This window comes from Lissotriton helveticus, chromosome 4_1, assembly GCF_964261635.1.
Source record: "Lissotriton helveticus chromosome 4_1, aLisHel1.1, whole genome shotgun sequence".
In the NCBI taxonomy this organism is placed as follows: Eukaryota; Metazoa; Chordata; class Amphibia; order Caudata; family Salamandridae; genus Lissotriton; species Lissotriton helveticus.
In genome coordinates, this window is record NC_136063.1 from 1,406,671,514 (window position 1) to 1,406,698,544 (window position 27,031).

Genomic DNA, 27,031 nt, shown 5'->3' on the forward strand with positions numbered 1-27,031 from the left:
ATGGTCGGGGGGCAGTGACAGGGATTCACTGTTTGTTGGCGGCAGAGGAACGTGAACTGTTGTTGCCTCTGCCTCTACCTTTGGCACTGTTTCCTCTGTATCCACCTCTGCCCTGCTTGCTGTAGGAGGATTGCGCACCACCTTTATTGAATGGCGTCTGCTGCGACATGTTCCCTCTGTTAACACCTCGATTGCCTGAGCGACGAAAAGTGTTCCCTCTAAATTGTTGTGACTGGAGAGCCCCCATGGACTTGGCAGTCTCGGTATCTTTCTTGATCTTCTCCAGGGTGGTGTCCACCTCTGGACCAAATAACCTGTCTGGATTAACGGGCTGGTTGAGGATAGTAGTCTGTATCTCTGGCTTGAATCCTGAGATGCGGAGCCATGCCTGACGCCTCAACATCACACTAGTGTTGATCGCTCTCGCTGCTGTGTCCGCAACATCTAGCGCACACTTTATAGCAGCGTTGGAGATGAGCTTCCCCTCCTGGATAAGCATTTCAGCTCCCTCTTTAAACTGGTCTGGAAGGTGTTGTAACAGCTTCTCTAGGGTGTCATAGTGTGCCCTATCGTATCTGGCCAACAGAGCCTGCGTGTTTGAGATGCGCCAGATGTTGGCCGCCTGAGCTGCTACCCTCTTCCCAGATGCCTCCAGCACTTTCGACTCTTTGTCTGGGGGAGGAGCTTCACCCGTGGTTTGGGAGTTTGCCCTCTTGCGGGCATTAGAGACCACCAAAGAGTCCAAAGGCAACTGGCCCCTTATGTAGGTCGGGTCGCCAGGTGCCGGTCTGTATTTCTTCTCAATTCGTGGGTTGACAACCCTTGATCTCGTGGGTTCTTTGAAAATGTCTGCCGCATGCTTAAGGACCCCTTTTAACATTGGGAGAGTCTTGACAGTTTTTTCAGCAGTAGAGAAAGTGTCAAAAAGGAAGTCCACCTCCACGGGGTCAGCATGCATTTCCACTTTATGGTTTGTAGCTGCCCTTTCAATCAAGGCATTAAATGCCGCAGAATCTTCAGTGGGAGACGGCTTGACGTTATAAACCTGAGGATCCTGGATTGTCTGCTGGTCCCCTTGATCACCTGTGTCCATCCAGGAGTCCTGCTGCTCAGCAGGCTCTGTATGTGCAGGAAAATTGTACTCCTCATCCTGCTCTCCATCATCCCCATCAGAGTATGTGGGTGAAGGTGTTGCACTCCTCCTGGGCTGTGGAAGAATCTGCTCAACCAGAACTGGTGTTTCAGGTGCAGGCTTCTTTCGTTTCAGAGGAATTGTAAACGACTCCAAAGGCTGTGAAGTTATTTTCCTCTTGTATAGCGTGAGTTTCCCGGTGTCGGCATCGATGAAATGCTCCGACCGTTCTTCAACTAAAGGGTGTCGATGACCCAAAGTCCCAGCCGGGTGAGTTGACTTCGACACAGTGTCCTTGGGCACCGACCGTGGTGCAAAGGCCTTCGGCGCCACCTTAGGCGGCAACGTGTAGTGGATCGGCGCCGAGGTGGTTTTCGGTGGGTCCGCCGGCTTTGGTGCGGAAGGAGTCTTCGGTTCCGATGCCAAAGCCTTGTCCTTAAGGCGCTTGAGGGAGTCCGAGACCTGCTTCGTAAAGGAAGCGGATAGTTTCGTCGACCCGACCGATGTCCTTGGTCCGCCCCCAGGGGAAGACCCGAGCGTGGATGGCTTGTGTTTGTCTGGCCGAGGCACAGGAGCACCCTTGACCGGTGCGCTTCGATCACTGTCCACGGGTGCAGACGTCGATGCCGACGGCTTCGGATCGACAGGTTTTCCTTTAGGAGTGACGACCCCAGACCTTGGCTCTGCGCCCTTCACTGACTTTGCCTTTACGGGCCCCTTGGTCGTCGGCGCGACAGACTGCCCCGATGTAGGCTCGACAGCCTTCTTGGACGTCGGTTTGTCCGCTTTGGTGGACACCGGCTCGACGGCCTTCTTCGAGCTTGGCTCCTTGACCACCTTTGGCACCTTCGCCTGGTCGACAGCTTTCATCGGCTTGGAGGCCCCCGAAGACGACGGCGTCGATGGTGGAGCAGACGTCTTCGGTTTCGATGGCGTGTCGGCCATCTTTGTTTTCGTCGATCCCGAGGGTTTCAGTTTCGGTTTCGATTTCAACAATGGCGGCTCCGCGGTGGTCTCTGTAGCCGGGCCAGAAGGCGGGGCCGTGGATTGAGGTGTAAGGTCGTGGGTAAGGCCGCGTGGCGATCCCGTGACCTGAGCCTTTGTAAGAGTACGAACAGGGCATAGCTCATCCTCCGAGCTATCTTCCATGGCCCCATATGCTTCGTCATCGTCCCCTACCTTCTCGACGATTTCCTCAATGTCTGGACTGTGGACGTCCGCTCCGTAGTCGGACTCAACCTCCACCGGTGTAGGGGAAATCTGCAGGTGACGTACTTGCTCGTCTGCCTCGGGGTTGTCAAAGATGTCCACTGGTGCCGGAGCCGATCGCTGGGCCTCAAGGCGCGCCACGCGCCGAAGCTTGATCGTCTTCTTCGATCGAAATCTCGAACAGGCCATACAGTTGGCCTCGTCGTGGTCCGGCGACAGGCACTTGTTGCACACAGGATGGACGTCAATGTGTGCGTACTTGGATCCACACACGGGACATTTCTTGAACGGACTCCGTTCCATGTCGTCGGAGTCTTGCTGCGTCGACCAGGCCCCGACCACCGAAGAGTCACACGACTCCCCGGATATCCGACTCCATGAGCCGGAAGATATACGGGACCGAACGCGAACAATACCGACGTTGCAAAGAAGGCCTTTTGGCCTTGAAAAAGTTCTATCACGATTCCGAACAGGAGACGTCGAAATCACATCCGAACCCAATGGCGGAAAAAAACAATCTGGGGATGGAGTCGATGCCCATGCGCACTGTAGTCCAGGGGAGGAGCCACCTATCTCGTGATACTTCGAAGACTCTTCCAGGACAACAATGTGCAATCATCCGGACCCAACACTAGGCGGCGATCTATGCTATAGATATGAATTTAGCAGCCTACATGCCTCGAACCTCAGGATTATCCAGGACGGCACTAAGCATTTCTGTAACTCAGCTGAGGAGACAGGGACCTGGCTAGAAGCTTAAGAAAAAAGGCACACCTCTACCCAAGCCACAAGCGGGCCCCGGAGGAGAGAAACGCATAGCAAGAAACAGACAACGCCGCCCCAAGAAATTTAACGCACTGCAGAAGCCCACAACCACCCAGACACAACAAGGGAAGCGGCACTACAGGCAGTGGCATGGCGGATGTCACCTCAAAAATCAGACAAAACAATGGATTCTTCATCAGAACACCTAGCACAATCCATGGACTCGGAGGACAACACAGAATGAATCAGACTTACCGAGAGTCACCCCACAAACAGCTGATAAAATCATTTAATGTCTTTAAAAGATAGACAACAGGCTGTGAGGCACATCTGAGACCTGATGAAACTGTTCAAAATGTTCCCCTGGGGTGGGCACAGGTCAGCCCTTGCCTAGTATGGGCAACCAGACGGAACCAACGCCCTTCCAAAGTTACTTGACTGCCCCAAAACCAGAGTGAACCGTCAGAGGAACTGAAGGCGGAGTTCTAACTGATTTGATTTGTAAAGCGCAACATTTATCCTAGGGCATCAAGGCGCTGTCCTACCGTCCCGAAGAGGGATGGGAAAAAAAAGAGAGAAAGAGAAATCCAGATAAATGCTAGGCAGAGAAAAGTCAGGTCTCAAGAGCCTTTCCGAATGGAAACAGAAGAGGAATAGACCTAAGAGCAAGGGAAGGGAGTTCCAAAGTCTACTCGCTTGTGGTAAAGTGATGTTTATTTACAGGTTTGGGCAGCTGCCCTTTGCTAGACCGCTCGGAGGATGGGGAGTTGTAATGTTGGGTTTGTTGTTTTACACTATGGAGTCCACTATACACAACAAAAGTAAGGCCTTGGTGTCGGGGGAGGAAAGAGGGAGAGGTCGTGTGACACAGAATATGGCTAACAACCACAATGTAGTTGAAGAGTTTAAACTGCTAATTTGGAATATTCGGATTTATGATTTCTCCCTCTAAACGTTATAGTATCCTTAATTATATACAACACAGAGGCATGCAAATAGTGATGCTTCAGGAAATCCATCTTACGAAGGAGAAAGTTGCTAGACTCAAACGTAGATGGCGATGTCAGTTGTTTGCAACAACATACTCAGCTTATGGTAGAGGGGCACTGGTGTGGGTCAAACCTGGTACCCCTTTAACGCAACACGTAAGATTGTTAATCCAGTGGGGCGATTCGTTTTCTAGTGAAGGGCAGATTGAAGGGGAGAGAGGTAGCGTTGGGTAACATTTACACCCCAAACCAAGATCAAATTCCCTTTATGTTGCAACTCTCTAAACCACTGTCGGAAATGGCATCTAGCGACCTGATCCTTGGGGGGGGGGTTGACTTTAACTGCGTATTTTACTTGGAAATGGATAGATCCACCCCCGGGGTACTATGGCTGCCTCGACAGCTAAGGGCCTACGGTAATGGACTTCAGGGTGGGAACTTTTGGGCATTTGGAGGCTACACAACACACAGGAAAGGGAATACTCATTTTATTCACCACTATACGGCCTGCACGGCAGACTAGATATGTTTTTCTGCTCCAGTCAATTGGCAACCACGCTGATGAGGGAAGAGTATCTAGAGTGTTCCATATCAGATCACAGCCCTCTCCTTCTAAGATTTGCTCCACCTCCTGAAAGAGCCCCCATTCCACTATGGCGATTAGACCCCCAACTTACTCAAAGATGACTGTTTTAGACAGCTGTTGTCAGGTGCAATATCATCTTATTTTGAAATGAACCAAGGAGCTGCAAGCTCCCCCCTGGTAGAATGGGACACCTTTAATGTGGTGGTGAGGGGACAATACATGGGTCAAACAGTGGGTGTCAGAAGGGAGATTAATCAAGAACGCAGGTCTTTGGAAACCCAAATATTGACACTAGAGAGGGAAATTGGGAGTGGAGGCCAAGAAACATGTCGGATGTAAAGAGCAAATACAATGAAACCTGGGAATGGTTGAGACTACTAGATGTCTGAACATACAAGGAGAGACAGCACGTAGAAGGAGGAAAAGTGGGGAAATTACTAGCCTGGCTAACTCGACCGGAAGGCAGGGGGTTCCGATTCCTAATGTTTCAGCCCCTGAAGGACAGATAACTTTTCCACCGAAATTTATAAATAACTTATTTAGAGACTTCTATGTTAAATTATAAGGCAGAACTGGAGAGGTGCAGGTAGGAAAGATGGCGGCATACCTAAAGGGACTGGGATTACTAAGGCTAGATCAGGTCTCAAGGTAAAGCCTGGAAATGGCGATCACCACACAGGAAGTCAGCGCAGTAATTAAGGAAATGGGCAGAGGAAAAACGCCAGGGCCGGAGGGCCTCTCGCCCGAATTATTTTTAAACTATGTAGATATTTTGGCCACACAACTTGAGAAAATGTACACAGCTGCACTAAATGCGGACCATCTCCCTGTCTCCACTAGAGAAACACTGGTGGTCCCACTGCCCAAATCCAAATCAGATTTGTCGTCTACGGCGGACTTTCGTCCGCTGTCAATGCTGAATCTCGACTTTAAAATACTTAGCAAGGTGCTAGCAACTAGGCTTCTGCTGCAAATGCAGCGACTGGTCCACACAGACCTTAATGGGCTAATCCCGACCAGGTCGACCTCTAATAACCTGAGAGGCTGTGAGTGGTAAGGGCCTAGCACACCCTCACCACAACTCAAGAGAATTAGTAGCAAACCAACTAGAGTAGGTAGTGCATACACCACACCTCACTAGTTATGACTTCAGTAGCAGGACCGAGTGTGTCCTTACCAGATGTCAGTAATTTGCAGACATCTAAGTATGACACATTCCCTTTCTCTGAGTTAAGGGCTCTGTGTACAGCTAGACAACTGAAGACTGGCAAAGGTGCCAACATCCAACACCTCAGAGAGGTACTACTGTTAGATGACCTGAAGAGGGCTTCAGAGCCTGGAAGGGAAGGCAGTGGGTTGGGAGCAGCAGATGAGGAAGATCCTAGTGGTCCAATCCCACAGGATACAGACTCTGATGCTGACCAGGAAGTTTACAATGAATTAGACCTGGAGAATCCAGTTCTGCCTGGAGATGAGGAAGGCCTAAATGGCCCTCTCTTTATCCCCCAGGAAGAGTTGGTGGTGTGCCCAGAAGACCAAGATCACCTTCAGTGGAATCTAATCACTCTGGCACATCTATAGGGTCCTCTGCCTCTTCTAATAGAAGGGCAACCTCAAAGAGGGGGCATCAGGTGTGGATGGAAGAAGCCCAACTGAGAGTAAGGAGACAAAGAGTAGCCTTAGAAAAGGAAACCCTAGCTCTGGAAAGAGCAAGACAAAAGATGGGGCTAGAGCCCCATGGTGGCAGCAATTTCCCTAGTGGTAGGGATAGGTCTTATGACCATAGAAACTTAAGCAAGATTGTCCCTCCCTATCAGACTGGTGATGACATCCACAAATGGGTTACTGCAGTGGAAAGGGCCTGCAAAGTACAGAAGGTACCCAGGAGCAGTGGGCATCAATCTTGTGGCTCTCCTTTGTAGACAAAGGTAGAAATAAGCTCCTCACTGTAAGAGAAGGGGATGCTGATGATTACAAAGTCATGAAAAGTGCTCTGATAGATGGGTTTGGCTTAACCACTGAACAGTACAAGACACAGTTCAGAGACACCCAGAAGGCACAGACTCAGGACTGGGTTGACTTTGTAGATTGTGCTACTAAGGCTCTGGAGGGCTGGTTGTTGGGCAGTAAAGTGTGTGATTATACAGGATTGTATAATCTGATCATGAGATAACAAATTCTTAATAACTGTCAAAACCAGCATCAGCACCTGGTAGACTCTGATCTGACCTCTCCCCAAGAATTGGGAAAGAAGGCAGACAAATGGGTCAGAACCAGGGTGAAGCAGAAGGTACAGAACCATGGTGGTGACCAAAAGAAGCAAAACCAAAAGGGTTTGGAGAAGGGTAAAGACCAGAAGTCTTCACAAGGTCCCCAAAAAGCTTCTAATGGTGGGGGTCCCAAATCAAAAAAGAAAGAAGGTCCAAAGAAACCATGGTGCAAAGTTTGTAAGAATAATAGGCACTGGACTAGTGATTGCACCAAAAAGGAGACAGCTCCAGTCACCATTGCCCCTAAGGCAACTGTTCCCCCTAGTACTGCTACAAATGGTGGTTCCCAGCAGAAGGGTGTAGTAGGGCTAACCCTGGGATCTGAGATGGACTCCGGCCTAGTCAGAGTGCCAACTCAAGCTGTTTTGGTCTGTGATGGAGGCATGGACATGAAGTCCTATGTGAGTCCCAGTAATCCGGGCAAGTACACACAAACACCTTTAATTATTGAGAAAAGGCTGAGGCCTACAGGGACACAGGGGCAATTGTCACAATGGTGACACCAGACTTTGTGGACCCTGGACAAGTCATACTTGGAGAGACTTACCAAGTGATCAATGCAGCAATGTCAAGACCACTCATAGTCTGGCAGTTGTTAATTTCTCCTGGGGAGGGGTAACTGGCCTTAAGAAGGTTATGATAAGAGCAGACCTCCCTGTTGAATTCTTGCTTGGAAATGACCTAGAAACTTCAGCCTGGTCTGAAGTGGAGTTTAGGACCCATGCAGAAATGTTAGGAATCTCAGCACATGTCCTTGCAGTGACTATGTCACAGGTCAGAAAGTCTAACACTGGTCAGGCACTGGATTCTGGAATAATGGACCAGTTGCCTACCAAGAAAAGGAGTAGTAGGGTTAAGGCAGGGCCTTCCCCCTGCTCAGAGTGTGGATCAGCCTTCAGAGGAAGCCGATTGTGAGCCCGGAGGAGGAACTGTCCCAGAAGAGCTTGAGCCTGATCAGGTTGAGTTTCTGGGGACGGGGGGCCCTTCCAGGGCAAATCTGAGTCAAGCGCAGTTGACCCGTCCTTTACTTGAACCCCTCAGAAAGCAAGCTGCTGCTGAGGCTGCTGGGAATGCTAATGGTACCCCGTAAAATCTATTGGGATGATGGACTCCTGTATTCAGAGAGCAGAGACCCCAAGCCTGGTGCAGCCAGGAGGTTGGTCATATCTTTGGCATTCAGGGGCTTCCTATTGACACTAGCCCATGATATTCCCATAGCAGGACACCTGGGCCAGAACAAGACTTGGGACAGAATTGTCCCTCACTTTCACTGGCCCCACATGTCTAAAGACACCAAGGAGTTTTGTCGCCCCTGTGTAACCTGCCAAGCCGGTGGCAAAGCAGGTGGCATTACAAAGGCCCCCCTGATACCACTACCTGTGGTGGGGTTTCCCTTTGAACGTATAGGGATTGACATTGTTGGACCAATGGATCCCCCAACTGCATCTGGGCACAGATTCATCTTGGTAGTAGTGGATCATGCCACCAGGTACCCAGAGGCAATTCCCCTTAGGACCACTACAGCACCTGTTGTGGCAAGAGCCCTTTTGGGAGTGTTCTCAAGAGTGGGTTTCCCTAAGGAGGTAGCATCTGAGAGAGGTGCAAACTTTATGTCTAGCTACTTGACTGCAATGTGGAAGGAGTGTGGAGTGAACTACAAGTTCACCACACCCTATCATCCACAGTGCAATGGTCTAGTTGAAAGGTACAACAAGACCTTAAAGGGTATGATTAAGGGTCTCCCAGAAAAGCTCAGGTGGAGATGGGATATCCTACTACCCTGCCTTTTGTTTGCATACAGGGAGGTTCCTCAGAAGGGGGTTGGCTACAGCCCATTTGAACTTCTGTTTGGGCACCCTGTTAACAGGATAATGTGGACTATGTACATGGTCTCCGCTCCAGGATGGCTGAGCACATGAAAAAGGCATCCAAAAACCTTGAGGCTAGCCAGGAATTACAGAAAGCCTGGCATGACCAAAAAGCTGTACTGACTGTTTACCAGCCAGGTCAGAAAGTGTGGGTGTTGGAGACTGTGGCCCCAGCAGCTCTCCAAGACAAGTAGAGTGGACCTCACACTATTGTTGAACAGTAGGGAGAGGTTACCTATTTGGTAGATCTTGGAACACCCAGGTGCCCCCATAGGGGCAGATTGAAACCATATGTTGACAGGGCAGACATGGGCTTGCTCATGGCTACTGATGAAGGACAGGAGGCAGAGAGGGACCCTCTCCCAGACCTGCTCTCTCAGAACCCTGATGATGGATCAGTTGATGGAGTAGCCTTGGCAGGCAGCCTCACGGAACAGCAGCAAACTGACTGCAGACAAGTTCTACAGCAGTTTAGACATATGTTTTCACTGACTTCAAGTCAGACTACCTGGTGCACTCATGAAGTGGACACTGGGGACAGTCTGCCTGTTATAAATAAGATTTACAGGCCACCTGATCATGTCAGGGACTGTATCAGGACAGAAGTCCAGAAAATGTTGGATCTGGGAGTAATTGAACCTTCAGATAGCCCTTCGGCTAGTCCAGTAGTCCTACTACCCAAACCTCACACCCAAGGTGGTAAGAGAGAAATGAGGTTTTGTGTAGACTATAGAGGTCTCAATGCAGTCACTAGGACTGATGCCCATCCAATTCCTAGAGCAGATGAGCTCATAGATATGTTGGCCTCTGCCACATTTCTGAGCACCTTTGATCTAACAGCTGGCTACTGGCAGATCACACTAGCTGATGATGCAAAGCCAAATACAGCATTTTCAACCCCTAGTGGACATTATCAATTTGTGGTAATGCCATTTGGTCTGAAAAATGTACCTGCCACATTTCAAAGGTTGGTGAATAAAGTCTTAACAGGTCTGAAAGCCTATAGTGCAGCTTATCTTGATGATATTGCTGTCTTTAGCTCCACCTGGGAAGATCACCTGATCCACCTGAAAAATGTTTTGGCGACAACGCAAAAAGCAGGCCTAACTATCAAGGCTACTAAGTGCCAGATAGGGCAGAGTCCGGTTGTGTACATGGGCCACCTTGTAGGTGGAGGCCAGGTTCCACCATTGCAGAGCAAAATCCAGACCATAATGGACTGGGTTGCTCCAACCACCCAGACTCAGGTCAGAGCTTTCTTGGGCCTGACTGGATACTATAGGAGATTTGTCAAGGGTAGGGATCCATTGTGACACCCCTGAATGACTCAACTTCTAAAAGAATGCCTAAGAAAGTTCAGTGGACAGTCAGCTGTCAAAAGGCATTTGATGACCTGAAGCAGGCCATGTGTACTGCACAAATTCTGCAAAGTCCTAACTACTCCAAAGAATTCATTGTCCAAACAGATGCAATTGAGTTGGGGATAGGGGCTGTACTATCCCAATTGAATTATGAAGGTCAGGACCAGCTAATAGCTTTTATTAGCAGAAGGCTGACCCCTAGAGAGAAATGTTGGTCAGCTATTGAGAGGGAGGCCTTTGCTGTGGTTTGGGCTCTGAAGAAGCTGAGGCCATACTTGTTTGGCACTCACTTCACAGTTTAGACAGACCATAGGCCCCTCTTATGGCTAACACAGATGAAGGGTGAAAATCCCAAACTGCTCAGGTGGTCCATTTCCCTACAGGGGATGGACTATACAGTGGAACATTGACCTGGGAGTAACCATGCCAATGCAGATGAACTCTCCAGATATTTCCACTTTGAACATGAAGATTCAACTGGTCAAGGTTAGGTTAATGCCCCTGCGTTTGGGGGGGGTTGTGTAGGAGAGTAGGGTCTGAGTCCTATGGTTACCCCACTTTTTGTTGTGTTTCACTGGTTTTTCGACTTTAATCTGGCTGTGGCCCTGCTAATCAGGCCCACAGCCTAGCTGTTCTCTCTCTAAAATTGATTCCATGTACATTAGGTACATACCAGATTGTTTACTGAGTTACCTTGTGAGCCCCTAGTATATGGTACCTTTGGTACCAAGGGCATAGGTACCCCAGAGGCCTTCCAGGGGCTGGAGCATGACAGCAGCAAAAAGGGAGAACATGCCACTAATTGAAAAATAAACCCAATCACAAGACACAGAGTTGGGGAGAGCGCTATAGTAATATCGCCTCACAGCACTGAGTGATCCGGTAAAGATCTTAACATCCCGAAGAAGTACTGCTATGACTAGGAGTCCCAGAGATCACCTGGGAAGATATCCAGAAACCAGAAAAGACTGTGGGTATGTATGTGACCTGCATATAGTTCAACGGGGGAACTCTTGAGCTTGGAATAACTGTGTTACTGGTAGTCATATCCCTCTGAGTACCCAACAGTAAGTGTGTAGATATAGTACGTGTCTTTATAGGTATGGTATTGCACTGATAATGGAATACATTACATGTTCTGGATAAAGACTGGTAGGACATTTAATGTATTACCAACTATTAATGTTATCCTGAATGCCGATTTTCTAACCCAATGGCACCTACCTAAGTAAGCCTTGGATCACTCTGATTTGGTAACCTGTTAAAGCGGGTCCCATAGTACTCGGTTTTGGGTGCAATATCAGGTCACGCCCCTGGAACATGTAAACAAATTATCACACAAAACTATCATCTAATACTGTTTCTTAAAAATCAGCATGTGTTTTTTATTTAGCAACTGACAAATCCATAGCTTTTTCTTCCTGATAACAAATTATGATACACTGTACATGGCAACAGATAGATGGGATGGCAGCACAAGTCTAAGGGGACATAATTACTTAGAGTACATGCTAGTGGCAAATCTATGTGAAACAGAAGAAAAAAACGAACAGGAGTATTTTGAAGAGGTGCAGCAAAGAGATAATATGTTATTATACCTCCGTGGCATTGGAACATGGCTTCTTAAAATTGTACAGTTCCTGCATCAGTTGATACTCCTCCTAAACAAACAGATAAAATATTACAATATGAAACCCTTTGATGGAAGCATGTTAAATGAATACACGCACAGACAACTGCACAAATCAAATCTACAACCCATTTAAAAATAACTTCACCAAATGCTGGACAAACTAAACAAATGGAAGACAGGTTTGCTTCAAAGTCAACCATAAATTTAAAAATGAACCAGTTTGAATTGTACTAGACGATGAAAAAAACCTCACTCTTTACTACTTTTATAAAGCAGCTGCGGAAGCATCTTAATATTGTGGACCAAGATATGTCTATTTTTTATACTCATGCGATATCAGTACCGTTGAACCAATGTTCACTATCTAAGAGGAGATCAACAAATTTTTGTCGTGCACTTAAGAGCCTGGATGAACTTAAACTATAATTCCCAAAAAAGAGGGGGCCAAAGACGACCTCCCTGATGCTACTGTATCTGAAAGAATCAGATGGGTAAGGAGTGCCTCCAAGGGAGTTTAATGAAAAAAGTATTTAAATGTTTTGAAAGTAATTTGGGAATAGGCTATTTAGTAGTCCTAGTTGAGTTTAGTTCAGATGATTTTATACAACAAAATTATCAAACTTGACAGACATCTATTACAATAAACAATTAACATTAAACAGAAACAACAGACGTGTATAGGCAAAATGATAGACTTTATCAAAGAAATCTCAAGGGATTATGAAATGCAAATATACAAACAGAAATACAGGAAAATTATATTGAGATAAGATCAATTTCTCTGTAAAAACTGTAAACATCTATCCAACACACAAATGTTCTAAATTCTTTTTGGATAAAGGTAAAAGTCGACGTTTCGGTCTCTTATGTGTAAATCCTTGAGACCATCTTCAGGACTGGTTAATGAATATTTGTAAAGCCCTATTGTAAAATGAAATAAGAAATATTTACTATTACAATATTGAACCAATTAAAAATTCATAAAGCACTATACACACACAATTTACACTTACACTAACTAAACATACTAAACATAACATATTAAAAAAACAAGTTAATCTTGATATTGAATACATACAGTAATACAAATATTGTTTTTGTACTAAGTGTGTTGTTTATATTTAGAAAGCATAATTTCATAAGTTATGCTGCTATTGAATATCCAATATGTAGCCCTATACTCCAAGAAAGAATGGTATTACTATCATCATTAGGTCTATACCAATGCAGACTTCACATCTATGACGAATATATAACCTTTTGTGTCATCATTTATAATCCTATTGTGGGTTAATTGAAACCATGTTACTATAGAGTCTCTGAACCACTTGTTTAGAGAAATTTTGACCTTTTTGTTTAACGTGGCGTGAAAGAATAACGCCTCAACTGTATGTAGAATCATTAGAACCACAAGTACCTTATTTTAACGATCAACGAGGTGGCCAGCACGATACTGGATGGAGTAGAATGATCTGTCACAAGTAAGTCTGTCAAAGATAAAATTATATCTAAGTCTCTCTTGCAATGTCCACTAACGGTGCTGCACAAAGAATGGAGATTCAAAAATTGTACCTATTTGAAGGGGTCCTTATTGCGCCTTGAATGTTGCAGTTTGGGACATCAAACGGGGACTCGTGAGCACATCTAAGAATAATCCATTTTAGATATCCATTAGTAACGATAATACGCCACGCAAGGTCGTTAGATGAAATAGTTATAGCGTAATTCGTACCTTATTCAGAATCCAAAAAGTTTTAAAATATAGCGGAGTTTGTAATCTCGCTAGCTGAAAACAGATGGCACTCTGTAAAAATAAAATAATGAGCCATACGTTTTTAATTATACACTGTACCTGCTAAAAAAGGTACGTAATGAAAGGAAATTACCTTTGAAAGGAGAATCAAGTAAACAACTTGAATTATAGTTGATTAATTTATATGGCGAAGATCGTCAAGGGATCGATCTGGAAAGAAAAATGGAAGGAAACTATCAAAAATAGTCTAAAATAGTCTAATCGCGCTAGATTAACACTCTAAGTCAAGTTGGGGAGCGCTAGTACATTGATGTAAGCACAGTTACCTGTTAGACAGTATCAGGCATCAGAAAAAACACCGGCCGTCGCAACCCGAGGAAGAGGATTGTCGGGCAAACGGGAACATTTAAGTCCTATCGTTTGGAGATCGAAGATTTTACAGAATTGTAAATGCACACATCCTGTTATGAAAGTCCACCAATCTTAGACATCTGTGAATGTTACTATGTTGCAACTTTAGATTCGATCATAAAACAGTGCTGTCTATACTTTTAGCATCATGAATATCATCATTATGAACTTTCATTAGCAACACGGTTCTTTGGAACATTTTTGTAAAATTCGGCAATGAAGTGATAATAGATTTGAAACCTTAGGTTTAAGACAAAGTGGTTTTTACATGCTCCACTTGACAACAAGGGTTCGTTAACCAAGACGGCATTTTTGCATATCTTTGATAAACTTTAGCCGTTCCAAGATGGCGCTCATAAAGTTGATAGTGCAGCCCTCTTTCGATCTCCAAACGATAGGACTTAAATGTTCCCGTTTGCCCGACAATCCTCTTCCTCGGGTTGCGACGGCCGGTGGTTTTTCTGATGCCTGATACTGTCTAACAGGTAACTGCGCTTATATCAATGTACTAGCGCTCCCCAACTTGACTTAGAGTGTTACTCTATTTGAGTGCCGCATTTGACACCATCTGCCACGTTACCCTCATCGAGCGCATGGAAGATATTGGAATCAAGGGGAAGGCACTGAAGTGGCTGGAGCAATTCCTCCGGCAACGCACCTACCAGGTCTTCTCCAACAGTAATCGATCAGAGATACACACATCTCCGCATGGAGTGCCCCAGGACTCCATATTGAGTCCCCTTCTATTTAACGTATATGTCACACCCCTAGCCAAAATTGCCGAAGAAATGGGTCTCACCATTTATTCCTATGCGGACGACACGCAACTTGTGTTCTCCCTCTCTTCCCCAGATAAATCTGATGTCTCTCCTCTCCGTGCTGGACTACTTAAAATGGCCACCTGGCTCCAGACAAATAAATTAAAAATAAACTGAGACAAAACAGAATTATTAATCTTTGGCACTCAAAAGAATCTCTGGGACCCAGTCCATTGGCCCGAGGAGATGGGCGCGGTCCCAATTGCGGTACACTCTGCACGCAATCTGGGGATAATTATCGACGATAAAATGTCTATGCAGACACACATAGCTAAAACGGCTTCCACATGCCTCCTCATCCTTAAATGGCTGAGAAAAATCTTGTGGCAACTACCAGCCAGGGCACAAAGGACCGTTATACAGGCCTTAATTATGTCACGATTAGACTACGGTAATGTCCTATTTTTGGGAGCTACGAATAGCACACTTAACCAACTGCAAGTTGTGCAGAATTCTGCAGCGAGAATGCTCCTCAATCTTCCAGGAAGAACAAGGATGACAGAACATCTTAAAAACTTACACTGGCTGAGGGTGACCAGCAGAGTAAAGTTTAAAGCACTGTGCTATATGTACAGGATCAATGCAGGAATAGCCCCGAAGTATTTATGTAAAATGGTTAAAAAATACTTGCCCACGCAGAATTTACGCTTCGCAAGTCAAGTAAAACTTATCGTGCCCAGGGTAAGGAGAGCTCGATTAGGAGGGCGCTCTTTCTCCTGTGTAGCGCCGGCATTGTGGAACTCACTCCCTCTTCAACTAAGATTAGAACCTTGTTATCTACGCTTCCGCAAGGGAGTGAAAGCATGGCTGTTTGACCAATAACTGCTTCCTGCTCGCTTACAAGTAATGCTGATTCAGGGCGCCGGGAAACCCTCAGGGTAGCTGTAGCGCCATACAAATGCAATAAATAAATAAATAAATCGATTAGACTATTTTAGACTATTTTTGATAGTTTCCTTCCATTTTTCTTTCCAGATCGATCCCTTGACGATCTTCGCCATATAAATTAATCAACTATAATTCAAGTTGTTTACTTGATTCTCCTTTCAAAGGTAATTTACTTTCATTACGTACCTTTTTTAGCAGGTACAGTGTATAATTAAAAACTTATGGCTCATTATTTTATTTTTAGAGTGCCATCTGTTTTCAGCTAGCGAGATTACAAACTCCGCTATATTTTAAAACTTTTTGGATTCTGAATAAGGTACGAATTACGCTATAAATATTTCATCTAACGACCTTGTGTGGCGTATTATCGTTACTAATGGATATCTAAAATGGATTATTCTTAGATGTGCTCACGAGTCCCCGTTTGATGTCCCAAACTGCCACATTCAAGGCGCAATAAGGACCCCTTCAAATAGGTACAATTTTTGAATCTCCATTCTTTGTGCAGCACCGTTAGTGGACATTGCAAGAGAGACTTAGATATAATTTTATCTTTGACAGACTTACTTGTGACCGATCATTCTACTCCATCCAGTATCGTGCTGGCCACCTCGTTGATCGTTAAAATAAGGTACTCGTGGTTCTAATGATTCTACATACAGTGGATGCGTTATTCTTTCACGCCACGTTAAACAAAAAGGTCAAAATTTCTCTAAACAAGTGGTTCAGAGACTCTATAGTAACATGGTTTCAATTAACCCACAATAGGATTATAAATGATGACACAAAAGGTTATATATTCGTCATAGATGTGAAGTCTGCATTGGTATAGACCTAATGATGATAGTAATACCATTCTTTCTTGGAGTATAGGGCTACATATTGGATATTCAATAGCAGCATAACTTATGAAATTATGCTTTCTAAATATAAACAACACACTTAGTACAAAAACAATATTTGTATTACTGTATGTACTGTATGTATTCAATATCAAGATTAACTTGTTTTTTTAATATGTTATGTTTAGTATGTTTAGTTAGTGTAAGTGTAAATTGTGTGTGTATAGTGCTTCATGAATTTTTAATTGGTTCAATATTGTAATAGTAAATATTTCTTATTTCTTTTTACAATAGGGCTTTACAAATATTCATTAACCAGTCCTGAAGATGGTCTCAAGGATTTACACATAAGAGACCGAAACGTCGACTTTTACCTTTATCCAAAAAGAATTTAGAACATTTGTGTGTTGGATAGGTGTTTACAGTTTTTACAGAGAAATTGATCTTATCTCAATATAATTTTCGCGTATTTCTGTTTGTATATTTGTATTTCATAATCCCTTGAGATTTCTTTGATAAAGTCTATCATTTTGCCTATACACATGTCTGTTGTTTCTGTTTAATGTTAATTGTTTATTGTAATAGATGTCTGTCAAGTTTGATAATTTTGTTGTATAAAATCATCTGAACTAAACTCAACTAGGACTATTAAATAGCCTATTCCCAAATTACTTTCAAAACATTTAAATACTTTTTTCATTAAACTCCCTTGGAGGCACTCCTTACCCATCTGATTATTTTTTTACCCAAGCCTTCAAGGGTATATCGGGTTGCTCACTGTGTTTCACACACTGTATCTGAAAGGTCAGAACAATTTGGCAAAGCTCTCCTCTGCATTTTACAGGAGAAATAAACCTGTGGCCAAGAAGATCTGGATCAAAACTATGGTGTCCTTGTTCAGTGAAAAGTCAAGGTTTCGTTGCTGATGGGTGGAGCATTACTGTAGTCAGGGACTGAACACAGAAGATAGAAATGTTGTTGCCTATTAAGCAGTTCGTTCATATTCGTTAAATGATTCTAAAAGTATAAGCAAATGTACAAATGCATTTCAACTGTCAAGATATACGGAAGCATTGACATTTTTTAAATGTGATAAGCTCAAAAAGTATTGAACTGAATTAAACCTACAGCACAAAAATCATGTAAAGTTCTCCATTACTGCCAAGTTTGAGATATATGTCTGCATTGTTTACGTAGTTTTGAGCTAAAAGTCGAACATCCGTGACTACCCTTAACTTTATTTCCCCCACACGGAAATGCATGAAAATTGGCGTGCTGTGCCTGCGATGTCTATGCTAGACAAGTGCCAAATTTGGTCCAGATCGAGTCATGAGTACTAGAGATACGAGCAAGTCACAAAATGCTTTTTCTACGAAAAATGCTGGTGAAGGAATTATTGCTTACCAGTAATTCTAGTTTTCCTTCAGTGGACTTTCTATTGAAAACATGAGCACTATATACTCCCTGCACACGTGCATCATCTGGGAGAATCTTTCCAATGAAAAGCCATATTTTCCTATATGAAGAAAACAAACTAATTGACCAGCCTATTAAAAAGGCTGTACTGTCCAATTTCATTAATTTACTGAAAAACAATTGAGCCACGTCGGCTGTAGCCATGTAAGGCTGCAAACACTGACAGCATCTTTAAATACTCCTAGTTCTCCTGTTATCTCATTATGCTATCACAATGACTGTTGTTCCATGACACTGTCCTATGCTTTCCTTTCGTTTCCTCTAAAGGATTTGTGAAAGAGGTTTTTGTTTGTCACCTAATTCCTCTTGTGATATTTATATAGGAGTAATATGGTATAATTTGTAAAGATAAAATACACAGGATTGTTCATTTTAGCCTTTTTAATAGGCTGCTGAATGTTTTTCTTTATGTAAATAGATATGGCTTTTTTAACAAATAGCAAAGGCGAAATGCATTTTCTTTGACAAATACGCCAAGGTACCGTATAAGGGCATAACTATTTGTTGCTTATGATTATCAATGGAGAGCCACTGAAAGAGAACCTTAACTACACATTGACTGCCACCACTTTGCAAATAATATTTGTATAAGTGTGATAAGATTGTGTGAAATATATATATATATATATTTTTTTTTTTAATCGCATATTTACACAGAAACATCTAAGGGACAAAGGAATTATAATATATTTGAACAATGATGAATGTAACATCCAACGTTTAATTCCAAGATCACCTACACAATGTAAATTTTGAAAACAATGTGCATTATATAACTCTTGTTGCTCCCAATTCTAATTAGTTTTGGACAAGGGAGGGCATTTCTTAATCACGAGCACATGGAAACAATAATGGGGAAGGATTTGATCATGATGTGAATTTTTTATTCCTTCCAGGTGTCCCCTTGAGTCTTAATGGTATATATGCGATATAATGAATTGACATGATATTAATTTGGATATTTCTATGTTTTTCGAATTGCACAAGCACTTTATACACACCATTTAACCCGCCATGTAAATTCTGAATATTATTGCTTAATACGATGTTGCACATTGTAAGATGGCTGCCGATCAGGCAGGATCTAGTCCTCTTTCTATGGTTTGGAGGAGGTGGGGATAAAATGGTGTTTCTCACTGTAATCTGGTTGACACTGACGAAGCCCTAGTGGTGAAACGCGTTTGTCGAGGGGGCAGGGGGTCTGCCAATAAAATTCTTTTCTGGACAAGAGACTTTGGAGTGCCGTCTATCTTTCGTTTTAAACAAAGCAAATTGTGGCGATTATAAATATATATATATATAAATATATATATATATATATTTTAAATTTCACTGAAAAAAACCACAGGTTTCAGGGACGGTATGGTTAGTTGGACATTTCACTCATACAAAACCAGAGAAATACGGCCGTTATAGTTAGTTCAGCTAACTATAACTCGCGCCCCCGCAATGCACTGCTGATGACGTACCATATTACATCATTCATGACATGGTCAGTGACATCACTGATGACATCTCAAATAACATCACAGATGACATCATCCAGTGACTGTGTGTTTCTATAAAGTTTAAATATGTTTTATACATATGCCACTGTGTATTGAATAATGAGTGGGTGTAAAAGTGCCTGGATGGATGATTTAGTAGGTGCATGACTGACTGTATAAGTGAGTGATTAAATGTGTCTTACTAAATGCATGGGTTAGTGACTGATACAGACATTCACACAGTTTAGTTTGTCAGTTGGTGTGTAAGCGGTTGCCTGGGTTGGTGAGTAGCTAAATGAGGATCTATATGGGTTATTGATTGGTTGTCTGAGTATCTGTATGAGTGCCCAAGTGTCTGTGTGGGGTGGTGTGAATCTGTGCATAGATGTATGAGTGGATGATTCACTGGGTGTACGGGTTCAAGAGTGTATCTATGAAGGGCTGTATGGGGGGGGTGAGCGAGTGTATGGGTGTGTTGGTGAGTGAATGAATGCCTAAGTGGTACATGTGTCTGACTGCATATGTGAAAGGCAGTATATGTGAGTGTTGGAGTGTATAAATGACTATATGTGAGGGTGAGTTTTTGTGAGAGTGGTTGTATGGATCAGTGTGTGCTTGTATTAGGTATTGTATAAGAGTGTAAGTATGTGTTAGTATATGTTTGAATAAGTGAGGTGGCGTGTGTACAACTGTATAGGTGAGTAAATGGGAGTGTGATTGATTCTTTGCATGACTGACTAGGTGTGTGAGTAACTCTGGATGAGTGGCAGTGTCTGGGTGTCTGTATAGATATGTGAGTGCATATGATAATGCCGTATTGATGGTTTACTGCGTGTATGAGTGACTGTATGGGTGAATGAGTGGATGTGTGTGTCGACCTGGGAATTAGTGAGTGGGTATGTACTAACTGGTATTGGTGTGTCTATGGTATCAAAAATGGTAGTCTGTATTTTAGAGTGGGAGTATCAAAGGTTATATTAGGGTATGAGGAGGTGCATCAGATTATCACATGGATGATGTCATCAGTGTTGTTATTTGAAATGTCATCAGTAATGTCAACTGAGATGTCATCAGTGATGTCAATTGAGATGTCACCAGTGATGTCACTGACCATGTCATGAATGATGTAATATGTGACGTCATCAGCAGTGCATTGAAGGGGCGCGACTTATAGTTAGCTGACCTAACTCTAACGGACGAATTTCTCTGGTTTTGTACGAGTGAAATGTCCAACTAACTATAACGTCCCTGAAACCTGTGGTTTTTTCAGTGAATTTCGAAGGGTTTTTAAATGCTAATTTCTAACTATGAGGTCCCTGAAACCTATGTTTTTCTCAGTGAATTTTAAAGGTTTTTTAAATGCTAATTTCTAACTATAACGTCCCTGAAACCTATGTTTTTTTCAATGAAATTCAAAGGTTTTTAAATGCTAATTTCTAACTATGCCTACAAAGGTAGGACATGTCAAGAAAGAGGAAGAAAAGCACAGAAAGAAGCAAGACAAATGCAGAAAGTGGCAACAGAAGTCCAGAAAGATGCATAAAAGGGCAAAAAGAACCAACAGAGGAGCAGAAAGTCCTCCTGTGCCCCCAACATTTTGTTGACAGGTACTGGTGGTAACTGACTCTGACTAACAAGGCCTAGAGCCAGTGCTATGCTAAAAGACATTTATAATACAGTGAAAACACCTACATACACTAGGAAACACTTTGCGTTGGGGTACATAGCAAACAGCAGTAGCCCAGAGATGGGCACCTCGGGACACTGCAGGAGCTGGCCCATTGGGGTGGCGGTCCCCAATGCCATCAAGGGCTCCAGGAGGGGGGATGCGCGGCCCCCATGCCCACTATTTAAAGCCCCAGGGACTACCACGTCCCTGGGGTGTGGAGGTCCGTAACAGACCCCCGCATTTACATACTTTGTGCCCCCGGGAGGTGGTGGTCCCCAGGGCGTGTGGGGGCCTCGATCCCCCACACAGGTTTTATAAAAAAAAAATTCTCAAAAGAGCCCCGGGGGTGGCGGTCCCCGGGGCAGCGGGGGGCCGTGTGCCCCTTGAATATTTAAGAAAAGTCCCGGGGGTGGTGGTCCCCGGGGCTTGGGGGGCTTTGGAGGGCCCCCCATACATAAACCTTTTCCATGCTCATGACGAGCTCGTCATGAGGCACGGCGCTCCGATGCTCATGACGAGCTGAGCTTTTCCTATGGAAACTAGGTTCTAACTATAACTACCTACTGGCAACCGTCAGCAGGAGATATTTATATATATCCATAACTCCCTCCTCCAGAGCAGAGGCCACACATAGGAGAACCAGGGAAACACTTTAATTACGGCAAATGCATTTCGGCCTGTCGGACTTCCTCAGTGCCAAAGCAGTGTTCAGGAGGTTTCACAGTACCGGTTGTTATGAGTCCCGCTCCGTTGTAATTGGACAACGTCCGCTCCACCCCCAAACAGGTGTGTCTGCTCACTGATAGTAGCTCACGGGCTTTGAGTGAACTACTGGTCCAAGAATGCTGTTGGCTTTCAGGTAGGTGATGCAGGGGGGTACTGTAACGCCAAAATGATTGTACTATGCAGGACAGTCAATGGTGCTGCTGGAAGGAGTAGTTTCTTACCTGTAACTCCAGTTCTGTAGTGGGGGTATCTCTGTTGTCGTCATAATCTGTGAATAGTCCCGCCCATGTTCGTGGACTCCGGAGCAATCAAAATAGTCTCTCAAGTCGTCTTCTTCTGAAGTCCTGCATAGACACTTGAGAGAAAATGAAAGGCAAATAATGCAGCCTGAAATTAACAAGGCTACATTGGCCAGCACTTCATCCTGAAGTGAAAAAGGATAGCCGAATAGTATAGCAATTTACACATTTTATAGAGTTTAACACATAGAGAAACTCCTCTTCACAAAAACTTTTATCATGATAGAGAGGAAGGGTTGGACAGACAAGCCCAATAGGCTGCCATTATGTGTCTGGAAAAGGGATACCGTGCCTTTAAGGAACCCTCCAGAGACCCTCGGTATCCCATGATGCACAGCCAAAGGCAAGTTAATTTCAGTTCTTTTGAAGGACTCTTAAAGCCAGGCCTGTAGCATCCAGGAAAAACATTTCTTCCACTGGGGAGGAGGGCGGGTCGCTTATGACAGTAACAGAGATACCCTTACTACAGAACTGGAGTTACAGGTAAGAAACTACTCCTTCTGTACCTAGAGGATCTCTGTCATAATCTGTGAATAGAAAGGCAAGCCCATCCCAAAAACCAAACCCAGCGGTGGAAGAAAACTAGGAGAAAAAATAAATCAGTACTGAGCAAATAAATTCCTCAGCAAAGCCTGCCCAACTTGTGCATCTGTCCTGGCATCAGAGTCCGAGCAATAATGCTTAGCAAACGTGTGGACAGACTTCCACGTAGCCGCCCTACAGATGTCTGCAATAGGAATGTTATGTAGCAAAGCCGCTGTAGCAGCTTTTCCCCTCGTCGAATGAGCCTTAGGCTTACCCCCTAGAGTCTTGTTAGCCTTCTGGTAACATAGTTGTATACAGGAAACAATCCACCTAGATATGGCCTGTTTGGAGGTGGCAAGGCCAGTCCTGACTGAACCGTAATTCACAAACAACTGATCTGATCTACGAATGTCTTTGGTCTTATTTAAGTAGAATTTCAACACCCGCCTCACATCAAGTGAATGAAGGGACCTCTCCACCTGAGAGGAAGGATGTTGAAAAAATGTAGGTAACGTGATCGTCTGGTTGCAATGGAAATCAGATATCACTTTTAGGGAGAAACTTAGGGTGAGTCCTCATGACAACCTTGGAAGCATGAAATACAGTATAGGGCTCCTGACAACACAGAGCCTGAATCTCACTCACCTTGCGAGCCGATGTTATAGCCACAAGAAAAGCCGCCTTCCAGGATAGATGCTGTAGAGAAGCCTTATGAATAGGCTCAAGAGGCTCCTTCATCAACCTTGACAGCACCACATTCAGCTCCCACGAAGGCGAAGGAAGCCTAACAGGGGGAAATACCTTCTTCAAACCTTCCAAAAAATCTTTAATTACAGGTATCTGGAAAAAGGATGTTTGTGAAGGGCATTTCCTATACGCAGTTAATGCTGCGAGGTGAACCTTAATAGAATGGAAATTAAGGCCAGATTTCGCTAAATGCAGGAGGTATGGAAGGATGACATCTTCCTTACAGGAGGTAGGGTCAGCATTCTTGGACGTGCACCAAATGCAGAACCTTTTCCACTTGTAGGCATAGAAGGTCCTGGTGGATGGTCTCTTAGCCTCCTTGAGAATTTCCATGCAGTTGTCGGGCACGTTCAAGTGTCCATACTGTACTATCTCAGGAGCCATGCCGCCAAACTCAACAATGAGAGATTGGGGTGCACCATCTGCCCCCCGAACTTCGTTAGAAGGTCCGGCCGACATGGAAGCCGCAGATGTGGTTGGAGAGACCGGTGGAGCAGGTCTGTGAACCACCACTGTCGAATCACTCCGGAGCAATGAGGATCATTTGCACTTTGGATTGAGACAGCTTGATGAGCACTGCCGGAATCAGGGGAATAGGTGGAAAAGCGTACAGAAAGCTGTTCCACCAGCTGATCCATAGTGCATTCCCCAGAGTCCCCGGTTGGTAAAACCTGGAGGGGAAGTCTCGGCATTTGCTGTTTTCAGAGGTGGCGAACAGATCTATTTCTGGAGTGCCCCATCTTGCGAAGGTGTTTCCTAGCACCTCGTCGTTTAGGATCCACTCGTGGTTTTCCTGACGAGCCTGCTGAGTGCGTCCGCCTGAGCATTCTGCACACCTGGAAGATTGGTAGCCATTATCGTCAGTCCTCTGGCTAGCAGCCTGTGCCAGATGCTTCCGCTTCCTAAGACAGTGTGCGCGATCTCAAACCCCTCTGCTTGTAGAGGTAATACATTGTGGTTGTATTGTCCGTCTGTACAAGCAGGGAGTTGGTCAGGAAGGACGGATGAAAGGCTTTCAGCGCCAAATGAACAGCCCTGAGTTCCACAAAATTGATATGATACGTGGACTTTGCCTGTGACCACATTCCTTGGATCTGCAGATGGTCCCAATGCGCTCCCCAGCCCTGGAGAGAAGCATCCGTCACGATGGTCTGTATTGGAATGTCCTTGTGGAATGGAACCCCCTTGAGGAGATTCTCTGCTGAACACCACCACTTCAGGGACTGCTGAGCGTGCTGTCACAGTGTGATCCTGTCCTCCCAGCTCCCTCTCTTCTGGTCCCATTGATCCTCCAGACATTCCTGCAGCAGCCTCATGTGGAGGCGTGCATGTGGTGTGAGGAAGATGCAAGAAGTCATCGACCCCAGGAGAGACAACACTGTCCTCACTGTCGTTGAAGGAACGGACATGAGAGCCTGAGCCTTCCGAAGGATCGATAAGCGGCGCTCCTCCGAAGGACACACGCTTGCTCTGAGAGTATCGATGGAGGTTCCCAAGTACTGCAGACACTGAACAGGAGTCGGGACAGACTTGGACATGTTGATATGCAGACCTAGTTGGTTCAACAGAACAGTCGTCCTGTTGAAATGCAGGTGCACTTCCTGGAAGGTGGAGGTTTTGATCAACCTATCGTCCGGGTACAGGTAGACAAACACCTTGTTCTTCCTCAGGTGCGCTGCCACCACCGCCATGCATTTGGAAAACATCCTGGGTGAAGACTTCAGACCAAAAGGAAGTACGGTGTACCGATAGTGGTTGTTGCCGACTAGGAAATGCAGGAACTTCCGATGTTTCTGTGCAATGGGCAGCATCCTGCTGATCTATTGCGCAAAGCCAGTCTCCTCGATGCAGCTGAGGGTAAATCTGGTGCAAGGACAGCATAAGAAATTTCTCCCTGCGAATCCATTTGTTTGCTTGTCGCAAATCCAGAATGGGCCTGAACTCGTTTTGGTCCTTTTTGCGCACAAGAAAGAACCTTGTGTATAGACCCTTTCCCCTTGGAGACAGAGGGACGCCTTCAATCGCCGTTTTTCTTAACAGAGTATCCGCCTCTGCTTGAAGTTCGTGCAACAGGTATTGCGAGCGAACAGGTGGGATAGCTAGAGGAGGGCTTAGAAAACGTAGACCGTAGACCGTATCCATTGCAAACAATATTCAGCACCCACTTGTCCTGAGTAATTTTTCTCCATCTGCTGGGTAATTCTGAATGATTCCCCCCACCGGAGTGGGTAACAGATGACGGGAAGTAATCCCTCAGGGCTTAGACCCAGCCGGGCCCTTATTCCCCGAAGCGGCTTGCTGGTTGCCTCTGCCCCTCCGACGCTTCTGGAAGGGCTGCCTCTGGTATTGTTGTTGTTGCTGCTGCTGTTGTCCAGCTTGGCGACCCTGCCCACGCTGGAATCGCTGGGAGGAGTAGCGCCTTTGGTATGGACGGAAAGACTTCCGTTGTTGCTTCGGCTTCTCCAAGCCCACAGCGTTTCAACTTCCGCCTTCATGCGGGCCATTTCTTCATCTGCATGGGTCCCGAAGAGGGTGGACCCCGAAAAAGGCAAATTGGCAATCCGCTGCTGCGCCTCCGGTTTCAAGGAGGTAAGTCGCAACAAGGAATGGCGTCTCAAGTTCACCCCGTGGCAGTACCCATGAGCAGCCACGAGAGAGGTGTCTGCAGCCACGCTGATGATTTGATTGGAAACCATCATGCCTTCATTCAAGATTTCTTGAAAATCTTCCCTTCTGTCCCTCGGGAGAAGCTCAATGAATTGTTGGAGTGACTCCCATTGCTACACAAAAGCGCAGTTGAACTTGCTGCTATCATGGAAGTGGCCACTGTCCAGCAGACCTTCCTTCCCGCAAAATCCATTTGACTGCTCTCCTTGTCCAGAGGGACCGTAGACGAAGGAGCAGTAGAATGTTGCTTCTTGGCCGCTGTCACAATGACCGAGTCCGGTGCAGGATCCGTTCTCAGAAATGCCGGATTGGAATCCAGGGGCCTGTACTTCTTCTGAAGTCGAGATTGAGCAGACTTCACCAAAGCCGATGTAAGAAACAGCTCCATGGCCGGTTCCTCCAACCCTGGGGCCAAAGATAGTAACGGACGAGAGAGGTGCCTACGCTGTGGCGTCTCGAATATGGCAGAGGTGGACGGGGTAGGCACCGTCAGTGCTATCCCCAGTTTCACTGCACCCCTCAGCATCACGTCCTGAAACGTCACGATGTCATCCACTGGCAAAACTCTCGTAGGCGGAGAGTCCGACAAAGTGGGTGAATACCTCCTGTCACTGGAAGAGTCCTTGTACCTGGACCGTGACCTTTCTCTACGACGACGATGTCGTGATCTGGTCGAAGATCTGCACTCACTGCATCTTGGTTTCCTGGGCGCCGCCGGAACCACCGGCACAGGCGGTTGTGGAAGAGGCTGAGGTTGAGCCGGAATCAAAGGCCTTGGTTGTGGAGGCGAAGGAGGGGGTGGCGGAGGTGGAGGTTGTGGAGGTATTTGCGGAAGAGGCGGAGAAAGAGGCCTAGGTGTCCTAGGCTGTGAAGGAGAGTAGGTCCTGGAGGAGTCCGGGGACCGAAGTAC

General features: G+C 45.2%; 1 protein-coding gene across 2 annotated transcripts in view; it reads right to left on the reverse strand.

Moving 5' to 3' along the window:
• Nucleotides 1-27,031, reverse strand: part of C4_1H5orf22 (chromosome 4_1 C5orf22 homolog) — a 571,451-nt gene that overhangs the window by 327,200 nt on the left and 217,220 nt on the right. For both annotated transcript variants that reach the window (XM_078687957.1, XM_078687958.1), the window contains one exon: nt 11,779-11,841. In XM_078687957.1, the coding sequence (XP_078544083.1) occupies nt 11,779-11,841 (63 nt within the window). The remainder of the gene's footprint in view (nt 1-11,778; nt 11,842-27,031) is intronic.